The 21,781-nt window shown below is 49.4% G+C and overlaps 1 protein-coding gene across 13 annotated transcripts in view; it reads right to left on the bottom strand.

Annotated features, from left to right (window-relative positions):
* Positions 1 to 6,874: 6,874 nt before the first annotated feature.
* Positions 6,875 to 21,781, bottom strand: part of LOC109448419 (tyrosine-protein phosphatase non-receptor type substrate 1) — a 40,045-nt gene continuing 25,138 nt past the window's right edge. For 6 of the 13 annotated variants that reach the window (XM_074318028.1, XM_074318036.1, XM_074318027.1 and 3 more), the window contains 4 exons: positions 21,269 to 21,373; positions 18,261 to 18,285; positions 11,979 to 12,018; positions 6,875 to 9,471 (listed from right to left, as the gene is read on the bottom strand). In XM_074318028.1, coding sequence (XP_074174129.1) covers positions 9,217 to 9,471; positions 11,979 to 12,018; positions 18,261 to 18,285; positions 21,269 to 21,373 — 425 coding nt within the window. In that variant the 3' untranslated portion in view covers positions 6,875 to 9,216. Of the gene's footprint in view, positions 9,472 to 11,966; positions 12,019 to 18,260; positions 18,286 to 21,268; positions 21,374 to 21,781 lie in introns of all 13 variants that reach the window. The other 7 variants (XM_074318024.1, XM_074318023.1, XM_074318026.1 and 4 more) reach the window with 3 other exon arrangements.

The following is a 21,781-nucleotide window of genomic DNA, read 5'->3' as shown; positions in this document are numbered from 1 at the left end:
ATATTAACTTGTATTATTTTTTAATTATGTGTAAATCAACTTTATTAAAGTATAACTTACAAACAACAAAATGGACTCATTTTAAGACTCCTGTTCTGTGAGTTTTGGTAGCTATATACACTCCTGTAAGCACCACCTCACCTCGATCAAGATAAAGGACATTTCCATCTTCCTAAGAGTTCCCTCTGCCCCTTCAGTCAATCCGCTTCTCTACTTTCTGTCATGATAGATTCGTTTCGCCGGTTCTAGAACCTCATATAAACGGAATCACACCGTGTGCACTCTTTAGCATCTGGCTGCTTTTGCCAAGCATAATGTGTTTTTGAGAGTCATCCACGTTGCTTGTGTATCGGTAGTTTGTTCCTTTTTATTGCTGGAACTCATGTTATTAGCAATTGTTTTCTCAGTCTCAGTTTTCTCATCTGTAAAATGAGGTTCATAATTTCCACCTCACAGAATGTGGTGAAGAACTAACAGGAGTGTGAATAATGCTGCTGCCACATTGATTCCCCCACAGAGGACCCAGCATCCCACACTCAAGCATGCTCTCCCCACCCCCGCCCCCTTACCCCCTGAGCAGGGCCCCTTCCCCTGTTCCAGGGACCCTGGGGCCCAAAGGGTCAGGGCCTTGTGGAGTTGATGGGGGGAGAAACCTTGTGAATAGATGCACAGGCCAAGATGATGGCCATGTTTATAAAGCAGACTGCTATTTTTTTAATACTTTGCCTTGTGTCCTTTCCCCTACTTCCCTCTTCTACGGATAATTAAAATGCAAGCTGGCACTCCCTGTGAGGAGACAGCTGAAGATTTAATTGCCCCAAGAAAAATTTTCCAGCGAAAGGTCCTGTGGTAATGGCAGCTCCCGGCCTGGCCGCCCCAGCGCCTTTGCATTCTGCACATAATATTAGCGGTAATGTGTTAATCTGCATGAGCAAGGGTCCATTTACTGGCACCAAGGGACTCGGGGCTGAACGGAGCTGACAGCCTCAGTCAGGCCACAGCCTTCTCGCCACTGAACTCTCACCCAGCCTCATTCTGGAGACAGGTCTGTGGCCCAGATCCATGCGACCAGCTGCCACACCAGCTGACCCTGCTCAGGGTGGACTGCGGGAGCAGAAGGCCGGGGTGGCTGGGAACGGCACCTTCCACCATGAGGTCTTGGCCTGTTGTCCTTGAAGCGGGACCCAGAGAACATGTCTGCAAAGCGGTCAAACCCCACCGGCTCTAGAAGTTGGGCCATCTACAAGGGGCGCCAGGGTTGTGCAATTTCAGGACAGAGAAAGGCCTTCACAGTCTCTCATCCTGCTTTCTAAATATGGCCCCGGTTTCCCCAGATGAGGCATCAAAGGCTCAGACAAGGGTCAACGGCTCCTTGCCTACTGGGGAGCATGCATCAACTTTCAAAAAAGTGACAGCTCTGAACCCAGGCTCATGATGGAAGACAGACTATCTCAGTGGAGAAAGTCAGTTAGACAGGGGTTTGAATCCCAGTTCTAAACCTGCCAGCTGGGGAACTTTCAATTCTCCTAAGACGCCACACCGTCTTCAACTTCTATGCTTTTTTACATTCTCTTCATGTTCTTCTTTCCCACATTTCCTTCCTCCTTCTCTCCCTCCCTCCCTTCCTCCCTTCCTTCTTTCCCTCTGACCCATCCACCCATCCTCCCATGCATCTATCCATCCAGCCATTCAACCTCTCTCCCTCTTTCCCATCCATCCATCTATCCATCCATCTTCCCATTAATTCATCCTCTCATCTTCCATCCTCCCATCCCTCCATTCCTCCTCTCACCTATCCAAAAAATATTTATTGGATGCATCCTATGGACTGCGCACAGGATAAGTGAGCAAAGCCAACCCCTTGCTTGCCCTGAGTCAGCTCCCAGGGCAATGGAGGTCAAGTAATCACAGCGTGAATGTACAATTACACATGGTGACAAGGGTTACCAAAGGAGAAGTTCTGGGCAGGGTTGTTACGATGGTGTTTAACAAAGGGCCCAGTCTTTGGATTGGAGGACAAGCAGGAAAGACCCAGGAAGTATTCCAAGCAGAGGGAGCAGCATATGCAAAGGCCCTGTGGTTCATTCCAGGAATTGTCAGGGCACTGTTGTTGCAGGGAGTGATGGAGAGAGTAGTACAAGAAAAGTCTGCAGAACTTGGCAGGGGCCAGCCCACATGGGGAAGGCTTGCTTCTGCCTGGCACTGCCTCCTCCATACTCTCCATTTGGCTCATTCATACCCATCCTTTAGGTCTCAGCTCAGGGATTTCCTTTTTAGAAAGCCTTTTCTGCCCTATGTGGGCTAAGTGAGGCCAATGTACTTTCTCCTAATAAGAAAAAATATCCAAAATTTAGAAAAAAGGCAAAAGGAAGTGGCACTTCCTTTCAGTGCCATAGTGGGGCATTGTTTAAAAAGGTCCACTAGAGTTAATTTTATGGAGAATACACCTGAATTGGACTTTGCTATTTGATTAGGGCCCAGATTTTATAAAGTTACATGCTAATCTGTAGATTTTTATCTAGAAGAGGTACAACTGACTTCTGTCTGGTAGAAAAGTTAACTCCAAAAGTATGGTTTAATTGTCCTGAAGAACATTAACCAGTTTTACATGTAACCTAAACATCTTATTCTCACATTCCTTTTCCGAAAGCCTGTAAATACCCATTTATTCTTGGAATCAGCTTTTGCCTCCTGCTGGCGCCCTCATTAATGTGTTCATTCTGTATTTGTATGTATCATGTTTTATAACTTCCTGCAAATCACACGCTGACACCCGCTTGTCCTAGCAGCACTCGTGCACATGTTGGGGGTACCAGATGCTCTGGCTCCCTCACATCCCATGAGCTCGCAAGAGTGGCCCCTCGTTTGTCAACATTGAATCTTCAGAATTTTGTACAGGGCCAGGCTCATAGTGGGCTCTTGAGAAATAATTATGGGCTGAATGAGAGATCTTGAACGCATCTCTTTACCTCGGTTTTCATATCTGTGAAATGGACATCAGAGCACCCATCTTCAAAGGATGTAAAGGTTCAGTGAAGTAAAGAATTCAAGTGCCCAGGATCCTGTCTGGCCCATGGTGGGCTTCAATCCCCTTTCCCCAGGGGCTGGATCTCAAAGGTAGGACATGAAGTTCTGGGGTTGAGAGATTGTGGTCTGGTTTGGGGGGAGCGTGACTAAGTCACTGGGAGGTGACTCACTGTGGAGTGAGGGTGTTCACATGTGGCTCCACCTGGTGTTTGGTGGGCTAGGAAGACTAGGGAGTCCAGTCTGAGCTGGGGAGGAGCAGGAAGCGTCCTGTAAAAGGTCACGTGGGGGATAAGGAAGAGAACCCTGAAAACCAGGCGGGGGTGCTCGATTCTCCAAAGTTGGTAAGAGGGAGCCATCCAGGCTAAGGAGGGAGGGAGGGACCTGATGACATGATTTCAGCCAGGAGAGGTGATCTGTCATGGTTGAGCTTCTCCGAGAACCTAGCATTGGTGCATGCATGTGAATGTATGTATGAGTATGTGAGTGTAAATATGTGCGTGTGTGGGTGTGAATGCGAGAGTGCGCTTGTGTGCAAATGTGTGTGAATGTGTGAAATATGTGCAAGTGTGGGGGTATGGATGTGTGTATGTGTGAATGTGTGTGGGGTGTAAGAGTTTGCATGTGTGTGATTGTGTGTGGGTGTGAGAGTGAGTGTGAGTGAATATGTGTGGGTATGTCTGTGTGTGTTGACTGCTGTCTGCCTCACTCTGTTGCAGTCTTAGATCTAGTGTCTATTTAACCTGCACTAGAAGCATCCGAAGTGAAGACATCTACTGACCCATTTCCCAGGTGACCAAACCAAGGCTCAGAGGTGAAGCAATTTGCCCGAGGTCACAGGGTGAGACTGTGTGTGCAGCTGCTTCTATAACGCTGGGTAGAGGGTGGAGAGGTGTGGGTATAGGGTGAGTGGGAAGTGGGGGAGATTCTCAGTAAATAAAGAGATGACAGATAAATGGTTTATCCTTGTAGCCAGCCTTGGTCTTCATGCCCAGTTCGGCACTTTTTCTTTCACCATTTTATGTGCTATTTTGGTAGCTGGAATGCTATCTTTCAAATGAACTCAGCAACGCTCCCTGAGTCCCTCACCTGAGCCAGGCCCTGGGCTGGGTTTGGGAACCAAAGGTGAGGCATGGACACCATCTTTGTCAGGTTGGGGCAGGCATCAAAGTTGGGGGGTTGAATTCCCAGTCTTTTTAACCCTTGGAGGTGAAACTTATACCCAGGGAGATGCAGACGTGTTAAGTCCGCACTGATGGATTTTTATACCTGCAGGCCTACACGTAACCACCCCTCAGACAAACAGAACATCCCATTGTCCAGAGGGCCCCTCTGGCTACTCGCCATCACTGCTCCCTCCAAGGCTAGCCCCCTTCTGCCACCAGGTTTGTCCTGTTTCTGAACATCTGGGGCACATGTGTTTGGGGAAAGCATTTTCAATTTTACAATCTTGCATTCAGAAAACAAACCCAGACCGTGGTCAAGCACAAAGCCATGGTTAAGGGGTGGGTGCAGTGGGGACCCCAGTGGCGGCAGGCTGGACCCTGGGGAGGCCCAAGGGTACATCTGCTGGCTGGTGATCAGACAGGTGACCAGGACTGCCCTGACGCTGACACTTTGGGAGTGAGACCACGTGGTGTTTCCTGGCTCCTTATGGAGCTCAGTGTACCCCAACACTGTCTGTAGACCCCGCTGTCTCTTCAGCAACCCCCAGGCCCCCATCTTGCCCATCCACTGCTCACTTACACGCACAGACACAGCACTTCCTCGATGGCGGCCCTTGAACAAGATGGGTAATCTCTCTGTGCTTCACGTTGTCTGCTAAACAGGGGATAATTATAGTCCTACCTTGCAGGTTTGTTAAGAGGATGGAGTGAATTGATATTAAATAAGTTCATATTAGTACAGAATTTAAGAGCCTGTTGATACATAGTAAGCGCTTATGTAAAAATAAAATAAAATAAATAAATTTGATCCAATCTTGGCTGGTGGGAATATGCTAGAAGACACGGGCTTTTCCAGTTGGGCATTAGGATCTTGAGGAGGGGGCAGAGATTTTCCTGATCATTGTGTAAAGTGGGCGGGGGCTGCAACTGGTCTCTGGATCCTCATGGAGGAGGTGGTTCCTATCCTTCTCGATGCCCAAGGAACCCAGTGGAGATGCCCAATAAATGCCAAGTGCCTGACTGATTTCCTGGCGGGCAGGAAGAGGGTCACTTGGCTTCTATCAACTTTCATTTTGCCTGCCAACCACCAGCCCTGGAGATTCTGGCCATGGAGGAGCCAGACCCAGGTGCTGCATGAAATACATCCCCAAGTCTCCTTGCTTGGACACGGAGTCCTTCATCCCCCACCTTCCCAGAAAACAGAAGGCATTTCTCCGCCCACTCAGCCTGGATTCATGCCTTGAATACCTCATCCTCACAAGTGGCACACTTGATTTCACAGAGAACTGAGTTCTCCGTGATAGCCAAGGTCCTGGCCTGTGAGGCAGGTGAACTCTCAGCCCTGCAGGAGGCTCCTTGCCTCAGGTGTCTCTGATCACATGGACCAGGTCAAGGGCTCAGTGATGGTCCTGGGTGCGCTTGTGGAACAGAGCACAAGTCACAGCTCAATTAGAGATTTGTTGTGTGAGATTGGCCAGGTCACGTGCACATCCTGAGCCTCAGCTTTCCTTCTCTGCAAAATGGGCACAAACACCACTGACAGCAATGAGAATTAAACGAGGCAGTACAGGGTGGTGGGGAAGAGCCAGACTCCTTGGATTCAAACCTTGGCTCTGCCATGGGACACTGAGGAAATCACTTAACCTCTTTGTGCCTTGGTTTACTCATCTGTAAAATAGGGATAACAAGAGTTCCTACCTTACATGGTGGTTGGGAGATTAAATGAGCTAATAACTGTAAAGCACTTAGCATATTACATAGTCAGTAACAATACATGATGTATTGATATTAGCTCAGGGGTTAGAAGTTGGGCACTGAAGTCAGACAGCTAAAGTTTGAGTCCCAGCAACATCATTCATTAGCTGTGTGACCCTGTATAAATTACACCACATCTCTGTGCTTTGTCTATAAAATGAAGTCAATAATATTATTATAAATAAAGTCAATAATATTATAATAAATGAAGTCAATAATCGAGTTGTGAGGTTTATGAGTTAATCAATGAAAAAGGCCAACACATAGTAAATACCAAATATTATATAATTGTCATTTATATTATTTATATACTAATGGAGGGGAGGTAAGGAAGCTAATATTTATTGAGCACCTACTATATACTAACACTCGACATGAATCGTCTGGCAAGGATGATTTCTAGGACAAGCACATTAGGTTTCTGCATTCAGTAGAGGAGGAAAGTGAGGTCTTGCTTGTTCAAGATCCCATGGGCTGTAAGGGGTGACCAGACCCCACTGTGCAAATGTTTAGGGCGGGAAGGAAAGACCCAATGTTTAGAGAAGGACTGCATGTGCCACGCATGGGGCTTGGGACCCCATGACCCCCTTTAATCCCCACATAAACCTTGGGACATTATTGTCCCCACTGTACTGATGACAGGCCTGAGACTCTAGGTGAGTGGATTGAATTCCCACAGCTATGAAGTGGTAGAGCTGATTCAAACTCGGTTGTCTGTCAGAATTTTACTTATGAAGGTGTCCTGGGCTCCTTACAATGATTCCCTCTGAGCCAGAGAAACAAAGTCTTTGTGTCTATTTAAAACCCAAGAGAGAGGGCCAAACGCGGAGATCATTGCCAAGCTGTAGGGCCACAGGTAGTCCTCTCCTAGGCTTCTGGGGACAGGGTGACACACTCACAGAGACAAGGACACTCAACACCCACAGGGGTCATTGTTACCCAGAAATCTTTATTACAAAAATATTTTGCAAGCCAAAAAGTTTAAGTTGCAACTATATACAAAATGGGGCCTGTTTCCTTCCCAGCAGTTTTAAAATAAACTCCCCCAACCACGCTCCTTCCGCACTGTTGTTTTAACCTCTTCCTTTTCCTGGGGTTCGATACACAAGGTACGAGAATCTCCAGGCTGCCAGGCTGGAGCTACATCTACACGGCTTCCTCGGCCTCATTCCTTAACTCCCCTTCCAAAATTCAAAATAAAATAAAATTAAAATGGCACCAAGAAAACATTCTTTTAAGATTCTATGTGCATGTGTGTATGTGCGTGTGTGTGTGCTCACGCACATGTGCTCTCTCTGGGCAGAAGAGAGCGAGATGAAGGGTTACAAGCCAACGTTTTGGAATTTGGAAATAGCCCGAGCCAGGTGGCTGGGCCACTGCTCTCCCAGATGCCACAGAGAAACTCTGGCTTGTTGGGCCAAAGCTGCCCACATGGCCTGTTGGCTCAGCTCATTCCTGGATGTCATCATGTAAAACACCAAATCACTGTCCCCCAGAGAGCTGGGTCTATGCTAAGCTCCCGGAGTTCCACCTGCAGGACGTGCTGACAGGCAGGATGGCTCAGCTTCTCGCTCTGATCATCCCTTGGGTACCAAATGGCTGGACCCGGGTGGGTAGGGGGGTGGGGCAGTGAAGATTAGTGTCTCAGCTCTAAGAGCTGATCAGTTATATGTGAAGACTGAACACACACAGCGTGCAACATTTGCTTGCCCTCGGCCCAGCCAGGCCCCCACACCTAATTGGAAGGGTCGGGGTCAGAGGATAATGGGTCACAGCCTCTGCTCAACCTCCTGAGACAGAGGGACAGAAAGACAGGTCAGTCCTGGCTTCACAGCTGCCCAATCCTCCTGGCTGTCTTGGATTTATTCCAGTTCGATCCCAATAGGGTTTGAGAGCAGAAATGCAGGATTTTTCCTGCAGAGAACAGCTCAGAGAGCTGGAATGGGAGAAGGTCTCTAAAGGAGTGGGGGTAATGGCCAGGCAGGGCTTCCTTCCCTGCGTGGCTCTAAAGTGCTTGTGAGCAATGGTGGGGGAGGGCAGGGGGAAGGCATCTTTCCTCTCCCCTCCTTCTAGGTGAGAAGACTGAGGCATTAGGTCTCGACAAGACTGCATGGTGAAGGAGGCAGCCCGGAGAAGCACTGGCAGATTTGGACTTACCATGCTGGGGGCAGGAAGGCAGTAGTACCAGCCACGTGGCTCGGCTGAGAACGTGGCCAACTTAGTCCTGGAGAGAAGGCTAAGCATCTCCATGAAGCAGCCAAACTGGAACCTTCTTCCCCATCCTCAGGGCCCTGGGATATGGAGGAAGTCAGTTTCTGCTTGTAGGCTATTCCCTCCAGGAAACCAGCTGCTAAACCTTAAACGGCACAAGACCCAACCAGGTACTTCAACACATGACAAAGAGCCAAGATAACACTGCCGTTGTTTTAAGAAAAAAAAGAAAAAAACAAACAAAAAACAAAACACCACAGATCAAATTTTCTAACACCTCAGTTTCAAGATTGCACGTTTCACATTTCTCAATAATTTACAGGCGTCCGCAGCGAGATGTTGCTGAGTTAGTGCTAGCTGGAGGAAGCAAGCTCGGGTCTAGAAAGGAGAGGCAGGTCCACGTGGAATGTCACCGTCAGGACGCTGGGTCTTCAAGGAGTCTCAGAGGGCAGGAGGAGGAGGGTCTTATTACTCAGTCCTTGTGATGGTGGAGGATTCTCGGAGGTTCCTTTCCTCCCGGGGATGGGGGAGGCCAGGGCTGTGGGCAGCCACCTCACCGAGTCTCCGGATGAGGTCTCAGATTTTTTCATTGTTCCAGCTTCTCCATGGATGGGGCAGTTCAATCGAAAGAGAAAAGTTTTCCCAAAACCACAGTTGGGTGGCGGTGGTGGGAGGAGGAGGTGGGGATTTTCTCCCTCCTCACCCTGGAAGATCAGGCTACAGAGCATCAAGGAGGCAGTCAAGGGTCATCGAGAACATGACCAAGACCCACGATTGATGGAGAGAGGCATGAGAGTTCTTGGTTCCCCGGCAGCTCTGGCCAGTTCCCAGGCTGGTCTGGCAATATCAGTTTCCATGTGTGGCAATGCGGGGGTTGTGGTCACCCTGGAAATGCTAGAGAGCCAAGTGGGTTGGGGAGATAAGAGCCAGCCTCATCCTTGGGCCCAGGACCTGTGCCACCCTGGCCCTCTGGAAACTGGGCTAGCTGTCCTCATTGCGCCTGCCCCACATGGGACAGGAAGGCTCATGGGCACAGACCCAGAGACAATGCAGGCCCTGTTTACTTCCTCTGGACCTGGACGCTGGCATACTCTGAGTAGGATGGCTCGGGCTTGGGGGCTGGCTGCTTATGGGCCCGGTTGAGGTGGACCATGTCCAGGTCAGCATAAGTGAGGGTGTCCTCAGGCTTGGGCGGCGGGACAGCCTGAATGCTGGCGTACTCCGTGTGGTTGTTTGGCTCAGCAGCCCGGGGGGCCGACTTCTTCCTCTTAGGCAGGTTCAGGTCTGCGTATGTGATGTCATTGTTGTCCTGGATCTAAATGAGGCAGAAAGAAGGTCATTCTGGAGCCCCAGCCTCTCACCCACTCTTGGTACTAAGTCTGGATGCTTCTGTCTCCTCTTGGCCTCCACTGGCTCAGCTCTAATTCATACCCAGCTCTTCTTTGACCAAGGTTACCTTCCTCCAGTCTTATCCTTCCAATCCACCTCCCTCCTCACACAGCCTGAAGGATCTTCCTAAATGCTAGTCACCTCAAAAGCCCGGACTCAGCGTCACCTCCTCCCACAGTTCTGTCCTGCCTTATCAACGCTCCTCCATCTGCCCAGCAGCCACTCTACTCCTACTCACAATGACACCCAATCTATTCTGTACATTTAAGCACAAGCATCACTTCTTCCTAAAACCTTCCCATCGTCTGGGTTCAGGGCTCCTTCTCTGTGCTTCCTCAGCCAATGTTTCTCCATCACAGCACCCACCATCTAGGACTGTGTCTGTTTGGGGGTTTGAGTAGATGCTGATCCCCCAGTGGGTGGGGACATGCTTTCATTTACTCATTTATTCAACAAGTATTCACTAGGCAGAAACCAAGGTTGGCACAGAAGAAGCCTGATTGGTGTTGAATGAAGAAAGAATGAATGAATGGCAACAATTTCAGCCCCACTGGGGACTTGGAAGCAGAGAATAGGGACATGTGAGAATGAGACACAAGTTAGCAGGGTAGTAAAGGTTCTGAAATCAGAAGACTAGAATTTGAATCGTGCTTCTCTCTAGCTGAGGAACTTCGGGTAATTCACTTAACCTTTCTGGGCCTCAGTGTCCCCATCTGTAAAGTGGGGACAATAATCGTATCTACCACCAGGGTAACCGTGAGATGAGATCATCCAGGGAAAGCTCTTAGAATGGAGACTGGCACCTACTGAAAGAGCACATATGTTCGATAAATGGTTGTAATCAACAGCCACCCAGTGACCCTGAACATCTATCTCCTATGTACTAATCTATCCCATCCACCACTGAGCCTTAAAATTACCCATCAGGAATGATAAACTTTGCTCGTTCTGTGCCTGGCACCTGTGCTGCAGAAGCAGAGAGGAGCTACCAACGATGGGAACTCCTGGTTGGTGCACAACAATAACCACAGATTTCATCCCAACAGCTTATTAGTACCATGCTAACACCTGGATCACCTTATTTAGCACCTGTCACAATGCTGTTTGGTAGGAATTTTGTACCCCATTTTACAGGTGAAGAAACTGAGACCCAGGGAGGTTAAATAATTTGGTCAAAGTCCCACAGCTGGAGAAGAAACAAAGTCAGTTAGACTCTAAAGCTGTGGTCTGACCACACAGCTCCTTTGTCCCAAACCGTGCACGTTCACACTTCTCTCTCAGAAAACCACACCAACAACATTAAATCCTCTCCCTGGCAAGGGCTGGCACCTGGCATCAGGAATCCCAGACACAAGGATGGAAGTGCCACAAGAGCTGGGTTGTGACTGCCCTGCTCACTGCCCAGGGCCGTGCACATAGTAGGTGCTCAGTAAGTCTTTGCTGATTGAATTTTATACAGGTTTCAGTTACCAGTTCTTTTTACTATCATGCTTTCCCTGGAAAGTTCCAGAAAGAAGTCGAGAGGTAAAATGACTAAGAAGGTCCCCCTCTCCCATAATTGGAAATTGTCTTGTTTTTCTAATTACCTCCCGAGTTCATGGTCAGGGCCACTGGGGGGCCGCACTGAATCAGGAGCGTAACCAGTGTTTTGGCCTACAAACATTGTGCCTTTTACCAGCCCTGACTCTCTTCAACAGATTACATCTAAAACGATGACAACAGCCAGGGAAATGTCAAGGACAGCTGGCGCTCTCTTGTTCCAGGTTCAGGGCAGGTCCTGTCTTGTTACAAGACGGAGGGGAGCCCTCTGCCTCCGAGGTCTGACAACGTTAGCCGGTAAGGAGCAAAGGCTAGGTTTCTCGGAAACAGGCCAACCATGCTGCCTGTGAAATCTCCTCAGCAATGATGAGGAGACACTGCCAGCTGGAGGGAGTGTGTCCTTGCAGGAGGTAATTAATGACACAGGGTCTTTCCATCAGCAAAGGCAAGAGAGACTCTGGCAGCACTGTGTACTGCGTGTAAGGAACAAGGCGGAGGTAGGGGCGAGCTGGGCAGGTTGCTCCTGGTGGAGGGACCGGCCTTGGCAAATGCACGGAGGCAGGATGGCACAGTCCACACTAAGCAAGGCTGCAGCCTGACTCCATTTACACAGAATACGTTGTGAAGGGCGCCCCCCCCTCCCCCTTCCCCCCAATTGTGCGATGGGTGGTGCTGACTCAAGGAGACAGAGACAGACTCTCCTGGCTGGAGCAGAGGGAGAGAATGTGCAGAGAACAAGGGAAAAGGAGGAATGTAGAGATAGATCCTCCACCCTCCGCACCCTCCCGCCCTGAGGAAGGAGTCTTAATTTAGAACAAGATCTGCAACTCTGGTTGATGCAAGAAAATCACACCATCGCGTTTCCCAGGAAAGGCACCTCACCAAAGATTGTACCTGGGTTACTTCTCTGGCGTTCTTCTCGGGCTCATGCAACCTAAAAAGGAAAGAGACACAGAGATAAAAATATCCTCCCTATCTCAAACACTCATGGGAATTGGTAAGCATAACATCGAGGCTCCACTTCCTATCTGGGTGGAGGACATGATGAGAGGTTCACAACAGACACGCAACTGCTTATCACATGTTTGGACGAAAGGGTCAGGCTCACGAAAAAGGAGTTTTAAGCAATGCACTATCAATTTGGTTTTTTAAACCTACTGTATTGGCAAGGATCTTTTAAAATGATAATACTCGGTGTTGGGGAAGGTATGGTGACACTGGCACACTCATACATTGCTGGTGGGCGGGGCACGTTCATACCTTTGGTACCAATCTTTTGGGAAGCAACTTAGCCAAATCAAGACTTGGAAGGTATCCTCATCTTTTGACTCATAATGGTATTTTACGGGGGTGGGGGGCGATTCAAAATATAGAAAAAGGTTTATGCACAGAGGCATCTATTCCAGGGCAGGGTGGGGGAGGGACGTCTACATCTTATAGCTCTGCCAATTGTGACTGGTTAAAGAAATTAGGAGAGATAGACTCATAGATAAAGATTTAAAAGGTTTATGAAGAGGTTTCTTTTTTAATTACAGATGATTACATTGAAAAGATGAACGGAAAAGCAAAATTCTCAGTGGAATGATCTCAATTATGAAAAATGTGTAGCTAACACTGGAAAGAAACACAGTAAAATGCTAACAGCGTGGTCTTTGGGTGGTATTTTTTCCTTTCTTTTTTTTCAATTTCCCATATTCTCCAAATGTTCTATATTCTACACATCTACGTGTTACCATTAGAAAAAGAAAAGAGAAGAACCAAGTGCCCTGGTTAATGAAAGAAGCTGTTCACGAGTTTGATTCTGTAATTGGAGGCCGTGGCTTGGCTCACTGCAGGTTCATGGTCAAGGTGGTGAGCAAACCAGAGCCACTGGTTCTGCGGGAGCTGTGTGAAATCTCCAGCCGGCCACGCCAGAGATGTGAGCCTGGATAATGTCATAAATGAGCAATGGAGCTTGGCAGCGGGGTTATTAATGGATTTGGCATGAGTGCTTGGCTCAGAAAGCAGTTCTGCGGCATGACTGGCCCCATGTGGCCACAGAAATGGCCCCCCAGGAGCAGGGACACTGTCTGGTAAGGCAGATCACGCAGATCTATATACACCCCTCCTGTTTCCAACCCTTCTGGAACTCTCACTGCCTTGGGATTGAGTCCAACTCCTCACCCTGCTTGTAAGCCCCATGTGGTCTGACCTCTGCTGACCCCCCCACCCCCCCAGGCCATCCACTCCTCTGCCCTCATTTACTCACTTATCCACCCACCAAATACTTCAAGGTGGCTACTTAATGCGATGCATTTTATGTGTCAACAACCGCCTTGAATGACCCTCTTGACCACTTTTTCTCTTGGTTAACTTTTGTGTACCCTTCAAGTCTTAGCTATGGAGTCACGTCCTTGGGGAGGCTTCTCTGATAGTGCTGGGCTGGCTGGGCCGCTCCTCCATGACAATTTCAAACCTCCTTGCATATTTTCTCATCTGGTGTATATGTCTGTCTGTCTGCCTGCCATGCTTCTTTACCACGTGGGGGCTCAAAAAGTGTTCAAACGCAACTAGGAATGAATACCAGTCAGACTGCCCCAGGGCCTTTGCACAGTCAGTCTTCCTTACCTCTTCATCTAGTTCACTCCTCTTCCCTCAGATCCTGTTTCAAATAGTCCTTTCTTGAGAAAACCTTCACTGAACCTCCATGCTCCATTCTCAGAACACTGGGCTCCTTTCTTTCAGAGCAATATTTCCAACAGGAAGAAATATCCACTTTTTTTCGTGTCTGTTTCTCCTCTGGTCTCTCCTGTCTCAGTGAGTGGCACTGCTATTACTCACTAGTGCTCGGGCTAAGGAAGTGGGAACCCTCCCCGAGTCTCCTCATTCCTCCTTTACAACCCATGTCTAATCCACCACAAGGCTTGTTGACTTTGCCTCCAAAGTACACATCAAACCCACCACTCCATTACCTCCACCATCCCAGCTCCCTAGATTCCTGAGGTGCCTCCCTGTGTCCCTGTTTCTTCTATTCCTGCCCCCTTGTGCTCCATTCCACGTGTAAAATGCATAAGCGATGTCACATCTCTTCTCTGCTCAAAGCCCTACCCACTTTTCCCCATACCCTGAAGTCCATCTCCGTATCCTGACTGGTGAGGCCTGCATGACTGGCTTCTACCAACTGCTCTGGGCTCCTGTCTCTCTTCCCCTCGCTCACGCCACTCCAGCTGCCCTGGCCTCCTCCATGTTCATCAACATGTCCAGTTGCTCCTGCCTCGAGGCCTTGGCACTGGCTGTTCCCTCTGCCTCGTCTACTCTTGCCCCAGATATCCGCATGGCTGGAGCCTTCTCACCCGTCAGCTATCTTCTAAATGTCACCTTCTCAGACAAGCCTTCCCTGTCGTCCACTGCACCCCACCTCCTGCTCTGCTCCGTACCCAGCTTTATTTTATTTAGTCAGCACCTGCATCACGCTGTGTATTAACCTCCTGGCTTGTCTGCCTTCCGCCCGATGGACCGTGAGCTCAGTGTGGGCAGGGACTATGCCCACCTCCTTCACCACTGGAGCCCTGACACCTGGTAATGGGCTGGTGCCTCGTCAGCTCACCATAGATATTTGTGCAGTGAATGAATGAATAAACACCTCTCTCATGGCATCAAAAGTGCCATGAGACCAGAGCTTGTGTCTTTTTTGCTGCCCTTTGCAATCCCCCAGCTTAAGGCCTGGCGCTGAGCTGGGCTCAATCAGATGAATAAATGAAAGAATCAGGGAAGCCCTAAATATTCCAAGAATAAACGCAGTGAATGTCTGACAAGCGAACAAGTAGCCAACCGAATGAACCCCAGTGCCCAATTAAGGGAGCAGACACATTTTTCTGTCGTCTGAGCTGGGGAAGATTACAGACGATGTTCTGCCTGTATGTTCCAAACCCAGGGAGTTGGAAACCGCCAGTCCCTCCGCTGGCCCTGCAGCCGGAAGGGCCCTTTGAGCTCAAAGCTGCGGCACCCCCCTTGGCCCCCTCCCTGTGGTGCTCAGTGTTACCCATACCACTGCCACCATCCTCTGGAAAGCGTCTGATCCCAGCCAGCCGAGCGGAAGCAGCTGCTACATGGGAAACCACCATTACTGCTCACTAGCTGTTGCTTTGCTTTAGAGAGATGAAAGGGAGCAAGCGATCTCACGGCTCCCTGGGTAGGCTCACGCTGGAAAAATAAAATAACAGGCAGAAAACGGTTGGCTTCTCTGGGGAAGAAGAAACAGGCAGCAAGAAGCCTGGGCACAGATGAAGAGTGTCAGCTTCAGTGTCAGAGAAATGTGGGTGGGAGTCGCAGTGCCAGCACTTACGAGCTGTGGGACCTTAGGGATGTCACACGACTTCTCTGAGCCTCAGTTTCCTCAACCACACACAGGGACAATAATAACTTTCCAGAACAGGGGTTCTCAAAAGTCTGGCTTGGGAGCCGTGGTATCCGCACCACCTGACAGCTTGCTAGAAATACAAATTCTGCATCAGAAACTCTGGGGGGTGGGGCCCAGAAATCTGAGTTTTAACAAACCCTCCAGAGGATTCCGCTACACACTCAAGTTTGAGACCCACTGTTCAATTAAATTGGGATAATAGTAAATCATAGGGTCTTTTGTGATCATTTAAAATCACAATGGGCTGATAAAGGTAAAAGCATAGGTTGGTTCCTGGAATCCAGTGAGTCCTCTACAGATGTGAGCTGCTGATGCTATTGTCATTATTACTGCTGACATTGCCCTTTTCTTCCAGAACTTACTGTCTAATTGGGGAGATAAGACAACGAAAAAATAATGACAACAATAAAAAGAAAACAAAAAAGAAAGATATTTGGATATTTGGGACCGTGAAGCCACTGAGAGGGAGAGTTTTAGGGATTCAGAGATGGAGATTGCTGCAGTAATTTGGCATGGCATTCATTCATTCATTCATTTGTTCATCACTGAGCATCTATTCCATTCCAGGTACGGTGCCTTGTTCAGCAGCTATGAGCAGTGAACACGAGGGAAATGGTCCTTGCCCTCAAGAGGAATGGGTTATAACCTGGGGACAAGTGCAGAGACAGCTTGAACGCATCAGGATGTTAATGCAGGGCACCAGGAGAGCTCACATGAGGGGCTTCTGGTCCTGAAGGAGGTAACGCCCTTGCTGAGCCCAGAAGGAACAGCAGGAGGTAACCAGGTGAAAGGAGGGGTGCCTGCTCTAGCTTCCAAGTCTCACAACTCCAGGGGGCGCTGTTCACAGAGCCCACTGGCACTGCTGCCCCCTGGAGTGGTGGAGACCTAGGGTGGTGCCTGAGCAGGGGGGGGGGGGGGAGCACATCTCAGGGAGCTGGGCCAGCACACAAGGGCTAGGAGGAGAGCGAGGCTGCAACACGTGGGAGTGAAGGGAGGGCAGCACGGCTGAGCCACAGAATTTGAACACTGGGGAGTGGCTGGAAGTGAAACTGTCCAAGTCAGCAGGGGCTGGACCACGAGGGTTTGAGGATCTCAGGCGGGCATCTGGACTATCCTGAGGGCCACGAGAACCACTGAAGGTTTGTAGGCAGAGGATGGAGCCACGTCTTGCCCTTGGAAAAGAGTGCACTTGCTGTGCACACACGCACACAGTACTTCTATCGCCCCAACTTTGGGATTGTTCTCGACTCTACATCCAATCTATCAGCAAGTTCTCTTGGCTCTACCCCCAAAATGTATCCAGAATCTGACCATTTCTCAGCCCTTCCCACCACCCGGGTCCAGGCCACCATCATCTGCTTGGACCATTACAGCAGCCTCCGCCCTGGCTTCTCTGCCAACATCCTCACCTTCTACAGCCTGATCCGTACACGGCACTCAGGGAGATACTTTTTAAAAAAAAGTCAGATCATCTTCCGTCTACGGCTCCTCATCCCACTGGGAATAAAACCCCAAGTTCTAACTGCCACAGGCCCTACTAGAACACCGGCTTTCACTCTAGATTTCTCAGTTCCTGCTCTGGAATTCGGAACTCCACAAAGCTCTGAAAAATTCAAAGATGGGCAAAACCCATTTGGTGGCAAAATCTGAACCAACAGGAAGCTATTTACAGTTTTTGGGGTTTTTTAATCACCCTTAGTGTGGATGTTTGTATACTTCCAAGCAGGCACATTCACGTGGTAGATTATGGGATGCTGCTTCTACTCTACCGGGGTGAATATCGGGGGCCTTCCTAAAAGCTGAAAAGTCTGTATGAATCACACATCCAGCTGCATGGGCTTCAGCTGAGAGGCCGTGGGGTGCAGCTCCCTGCCCTCATCTCCTGCCCTTCCTCGTTCCTTCTGCCCCAGCCGCACCGGCCTCCTCTGTCCCTTCTGGTACTCCTCATCTTGGGCCTTAGCCACGCCTGCTCTCTCACGCAGCACACACCGCTGCATCATAGTTCTCTAGCTCAGGACCCTGCTCACATCCCCTCTTCAGAGGAGGCCCCTTCACCTGCCTAAGGTAGCCATGCAATAAATCTCCATCCCTTCACTGTGCTTGCTTTGTCACCACCTGACATGGCACTATGTATCACTTTGCCTCTACTCTTACTGACGGCTGCTTCTCTCTAGTGTCTGAGCCTCATTTAGGCCCGGACTGATTCTTGTTCACTGCTGTATCCCCATCACCCAGAACAGAGCTGGCACATAGTAGGGACTCAGTAAAAATCACTGACAATATGAATCAACAAACTAATGCACCATCTGTGACGTAATATCATCGCCTTAGCCTCTAACCAGGGCACGGGTTTCAGGAGGGCACCCATGCTTTCTATCCTACTCACTCAGCATTCCCAGGGCCACCCATGCCAAGGTACTCAATAAATATTTAACGAATGAAGGAAAGAACAAAGTATACAACTTGGATCTGAGGGCAGCATGTACAGGAGGTGGCTTCTGCCAGAGTCCAAACAGGATTTGATAAGAGTCTTGCTGTCTGTGGACATCACACATGAAATCAGTGCCTCTATGCACAGAAATCCCCTTAAATCCCCTCACTTGAGACCATAATTAAAAATGGGCCTGGCATGAGGAGCTTACAAAGGAAAGACGTAGAAAGGCTGGCTGGCACAAGTGTGAGGGTCAGTGGGTGTGGATTATGCTTTGCAGCGTTGGGGGCTGTCAAAACAACTAAATAACAATTGCCAAAGCATCCCAGTACAGCGATGCACTTACCTTGTAGAAGAAGTGGAGCCCTTGGCTGAAAGTGAAAAGAAACAAAAGCTGGTTATTTAACTTAGAAACATACTTTTCTTATGTAACATTTTTGGGGGAGGGCAAAGGTTTGCCTACAGTGACATTGGGAGAAATTGTTGAAATCATGTCCTTCCAACCATAGGAAACCCCAGTGAGATGGTCCATTATCTTCCATCCAGGAAGACCAGTGGCTGGGCCTTCCTGCATTCTCACCTCCGGGAATTGCCAAAGGTCAGATCCAAAAGCAGCCCTCAACCCTACCCCTGTGTGGGCCTCACTTCCATTCACTACACACCTTACCTGAGCAAGCCTGGGTCCCAGTCAGGGCCGTTCATTGCTGGACAACGTATTCTAGCAGGGCTGCGAGCTGGGGAAGCAGGTATGAATCCCACTTCTGTCACCAACTCGCTTGCCACGTGACCCTGAATGGATCATTGTCCCTCTCTGAGCTTGGATTTCAGCTCTCTAACTCACAGGATTGTGCTGGACATGCATTCATTTTCATGTGACCTCTTTCCAAAAACAGATCTTGGGAGGACATAAAGGGTTCATCTGGTTCAGAGATTTTTAAACCTGTGATACAAGGCACCCTGCAGAGAAACCACCAGGGTTCAGCCACTATTTGACTCGAATTTCACTGCAAAATTGTAATTAAAAAGCAACATGCACACTCACATGTGCTCGGCACCACATGTCAACAGGCTGGAGGCCGCCACAATGCAAGAATTCTCACTGCCAGGTTAACACTTGGTGCCTGGGCATGTATTGGATTTTCAGGTGAGTGGGTACCCATTGCAGCTTACCATCTAATGTTTGAATAAGAGGCTGGTAAATTGAAAAGTGCTAGGACACGAGTCATCTCATGACAGGACACTGATGCTCCCGTTTTATACCAAAGAGACTGAGTGACTCCTTAGGGTCACAGACCCCGTAAGTGGCAGAGTTGAAACTAGGGTATTTTACTATGAGTACTGAGCTAGAGGATGGGGAGACCCATCCAGGGACCAATGAGGAAGAAGGGGGTATGTCATTAGGGTGGAAGTGATGTGCAGTGATTAGGGTCCCTGGAGATCCACTGCCACAGTTTGAATCCTGGCCCCACCACTTACCAGTTGTGAGGCCCTGAGCAAGCTTTATAAGTTTCCCGTGCCTCAGTTTCCTCATATGTAGATGGGGTTAGTAATACTACTGCAGAGGTCTGTGGTGAGAACAGTGCCTGGCACATCAGATCTGAGTGAGTGCTAGTTGTCACTGTCACTAGAGCCCATGTGTGAGAGCCGGGCTCTGCACATATACAGACCTGCCACTCAGGGGCTGGGTGGCTTGAACCCGTGTCTGCAGCTCTCCGAACCCCCATTCCTCCTCTAGAACACCCGGTTGCTTGAGCCTAAGCCCATAGTAATGAGCTCACATGTACCGGGAAGGATTTGGTGCTCAGGGACGAGCCTCTAAGGGGGACTGAGATTTCACTAACGGCCACCGTGAACGCTCCATCTGATGGGCTGGCTTGTCACCTGTGGTAGGCAAAGGACCCTGCTTTCCCATTCAAGCAGGGGCTCTCCAGGAACTTCAGAGAAACCACCAGGCAGGCCACTTGGCAGATCCTGTTCCAGATTCCAGAGACGTGGGGCCTGACTCTAGCCCTCCTGGACGGGGAACTTGCGGCTCGGTCAGTATTCACAGCTAAGTCTTTCCAGCCAGCCCTGGAGGGAGGGACGCTGGGGGGCAGAGATGAGGGGGGTGCAGAAGGGACGGGATGTGTGACTGATGCACAAATGCCCACTCAAGCTGAGCCTGTGGGTCGGGCAGCAGCTCAGGATAGTGCTTCACACTTTGCTGGCTGTGGCACATGATACTTCCCAACAGCATTTTTAAGACAACTTAGTATAGAATATGACAAAAAAGAAAATATCAGAGTTCTAATTTTATCTATAGGGTGTGTGTGAGTGTGTGTGTGTGTACGTGTGTGCGTGTGTGTGTTGGGTTCAGATGTGAAATGTATTTCTATCACTTGTAGTCAAGGAAGTTTCAGAAAGACTGGCTTAAAATTGTTTCCTCTGAGAGTGGGAAAGAGAACTTGTATTTTTTGAAGTCTAAGAATGTGTCAGAGCTGTTATCTCACATGAGCTTCTTTGATTTCATAACTATCCTTCAACATAGGCATCACTATACCCATTTTACAGGTGAGGAAACTAAGGCTCGTGGAAGCCCAAATGATTGTTTAGAGCCTATAACAACACTGGTTTGTCTGATTCCAAAGTCAGAGGCCTTGTCATAGCAGCAACCTCTCTCTCTCTCTCTCTCTCTCTCTCTCTCACACACACACACACACACACACACACACACACACACAATGCCCTGGATTTGAACCTGTACCCTCCTTCTGTGCAGTCAAAGACTGCACACCTTGCCACTGTGAGGGGAGCTTTCCAGGGAGGTGGCTTATGTTTCTGGCCTCACATATTATATAATGCTGACAACAGGAGCTAACATTTTTTGAGTACTTGCTGTGTGCCAGGTACTTTCCTAACCTTTTACATGTTGTCACCCACTTAATCCTCCCAACAGCCTTGCAGGTAGGTTGTGGTATTATCCCCACTCCCTTCCAGCCTCCTGCCCAAGGGCTGCACACATAACCTGGGCAGGTAAGAGGAAAACAGAAGTTTTCCAGAGGGTTGCTGGGAAATATCATTTCCTCCTGAGACTCTCTTGCCACCCTGACAGTTCCCTGCTTGCTGCCTCGATAGTGGTCCTGTGAGGATGTGAGGCCTGGAGCAGTGATGGCCATCTTGCCACCAAGAGGGGAAGGCTGGTGAAGGTGCCACACCAGCCATGGCACTGCTACCTGTGGACTTCTTGTTACTGGAAGTGACTGGACGTCCTTCCAGCTTAAGCTACGTGTAGCTCAAAGTACTCGAGCGGCCTCTCCCTCTGGGAAGGAGAGTCCAGAGGCAAACTCTCGGGGAGGAAGCAGGGAATTCACCCACCTTTCTTCTGTCGAACTCGGAGGAGGTAGAGGGCTGCGATCAGCAAGGCCACCAGCAAAGCACACACCACGCCCACCGCAATAAAGATATTATTCAAGCTGCCACCTAGGGATCAGACAGAAGAGAGGCTTCATGCATGCAAATGAAAAACAGAGAAAATCAGAACCCGCCACCTCGTTTCACCACTAGGCGGGCATCATTAACTGAGACTATCTGGCTGGGCCTTCTCAGAGGTTTCGAGCCACATGGGCACAGTGATGGGTCTGCACACACTTCCCCACATGAGTCACCCCCAGGCAGCGCAAAAACCATACCAAGGTGCCAGGAGGGAAACTTGGTGCTGACAGCCATGGTGGAACCCTGGCTGCCGGGTGTGGGCAGAACTCTCACTCCTGAGGAGCAGAAATGTGTTCCTGCTCATCTGAGTGAACCCGATGGCCACCGTGTCAGCACAGGTCCATCCAAAACTCTGAATTTCGATTGGGTGTCACACAGCAGCGTCACACAGGGCGT

This window comes from Rhinolophus sinicus, linkage group LG13, assembly GCF_036562045.2.
Source record: "Rhinolophus sinicus isolate RSC01 linkage group LG13, ASM3656204v1, whole genome shotgun sequence".
NCBI classification, from domain to species: Eukaryota; Metazoa; Chordata; class Mammalia; order Chiroptera; family Rhinolophidae; genus Rhinolophus; species Rhinolophus sinicus.
Note: the sequence above shows the minus strand (reverse complement) of the source record. Positions and strands in the feature narration are given on the sequence as shown.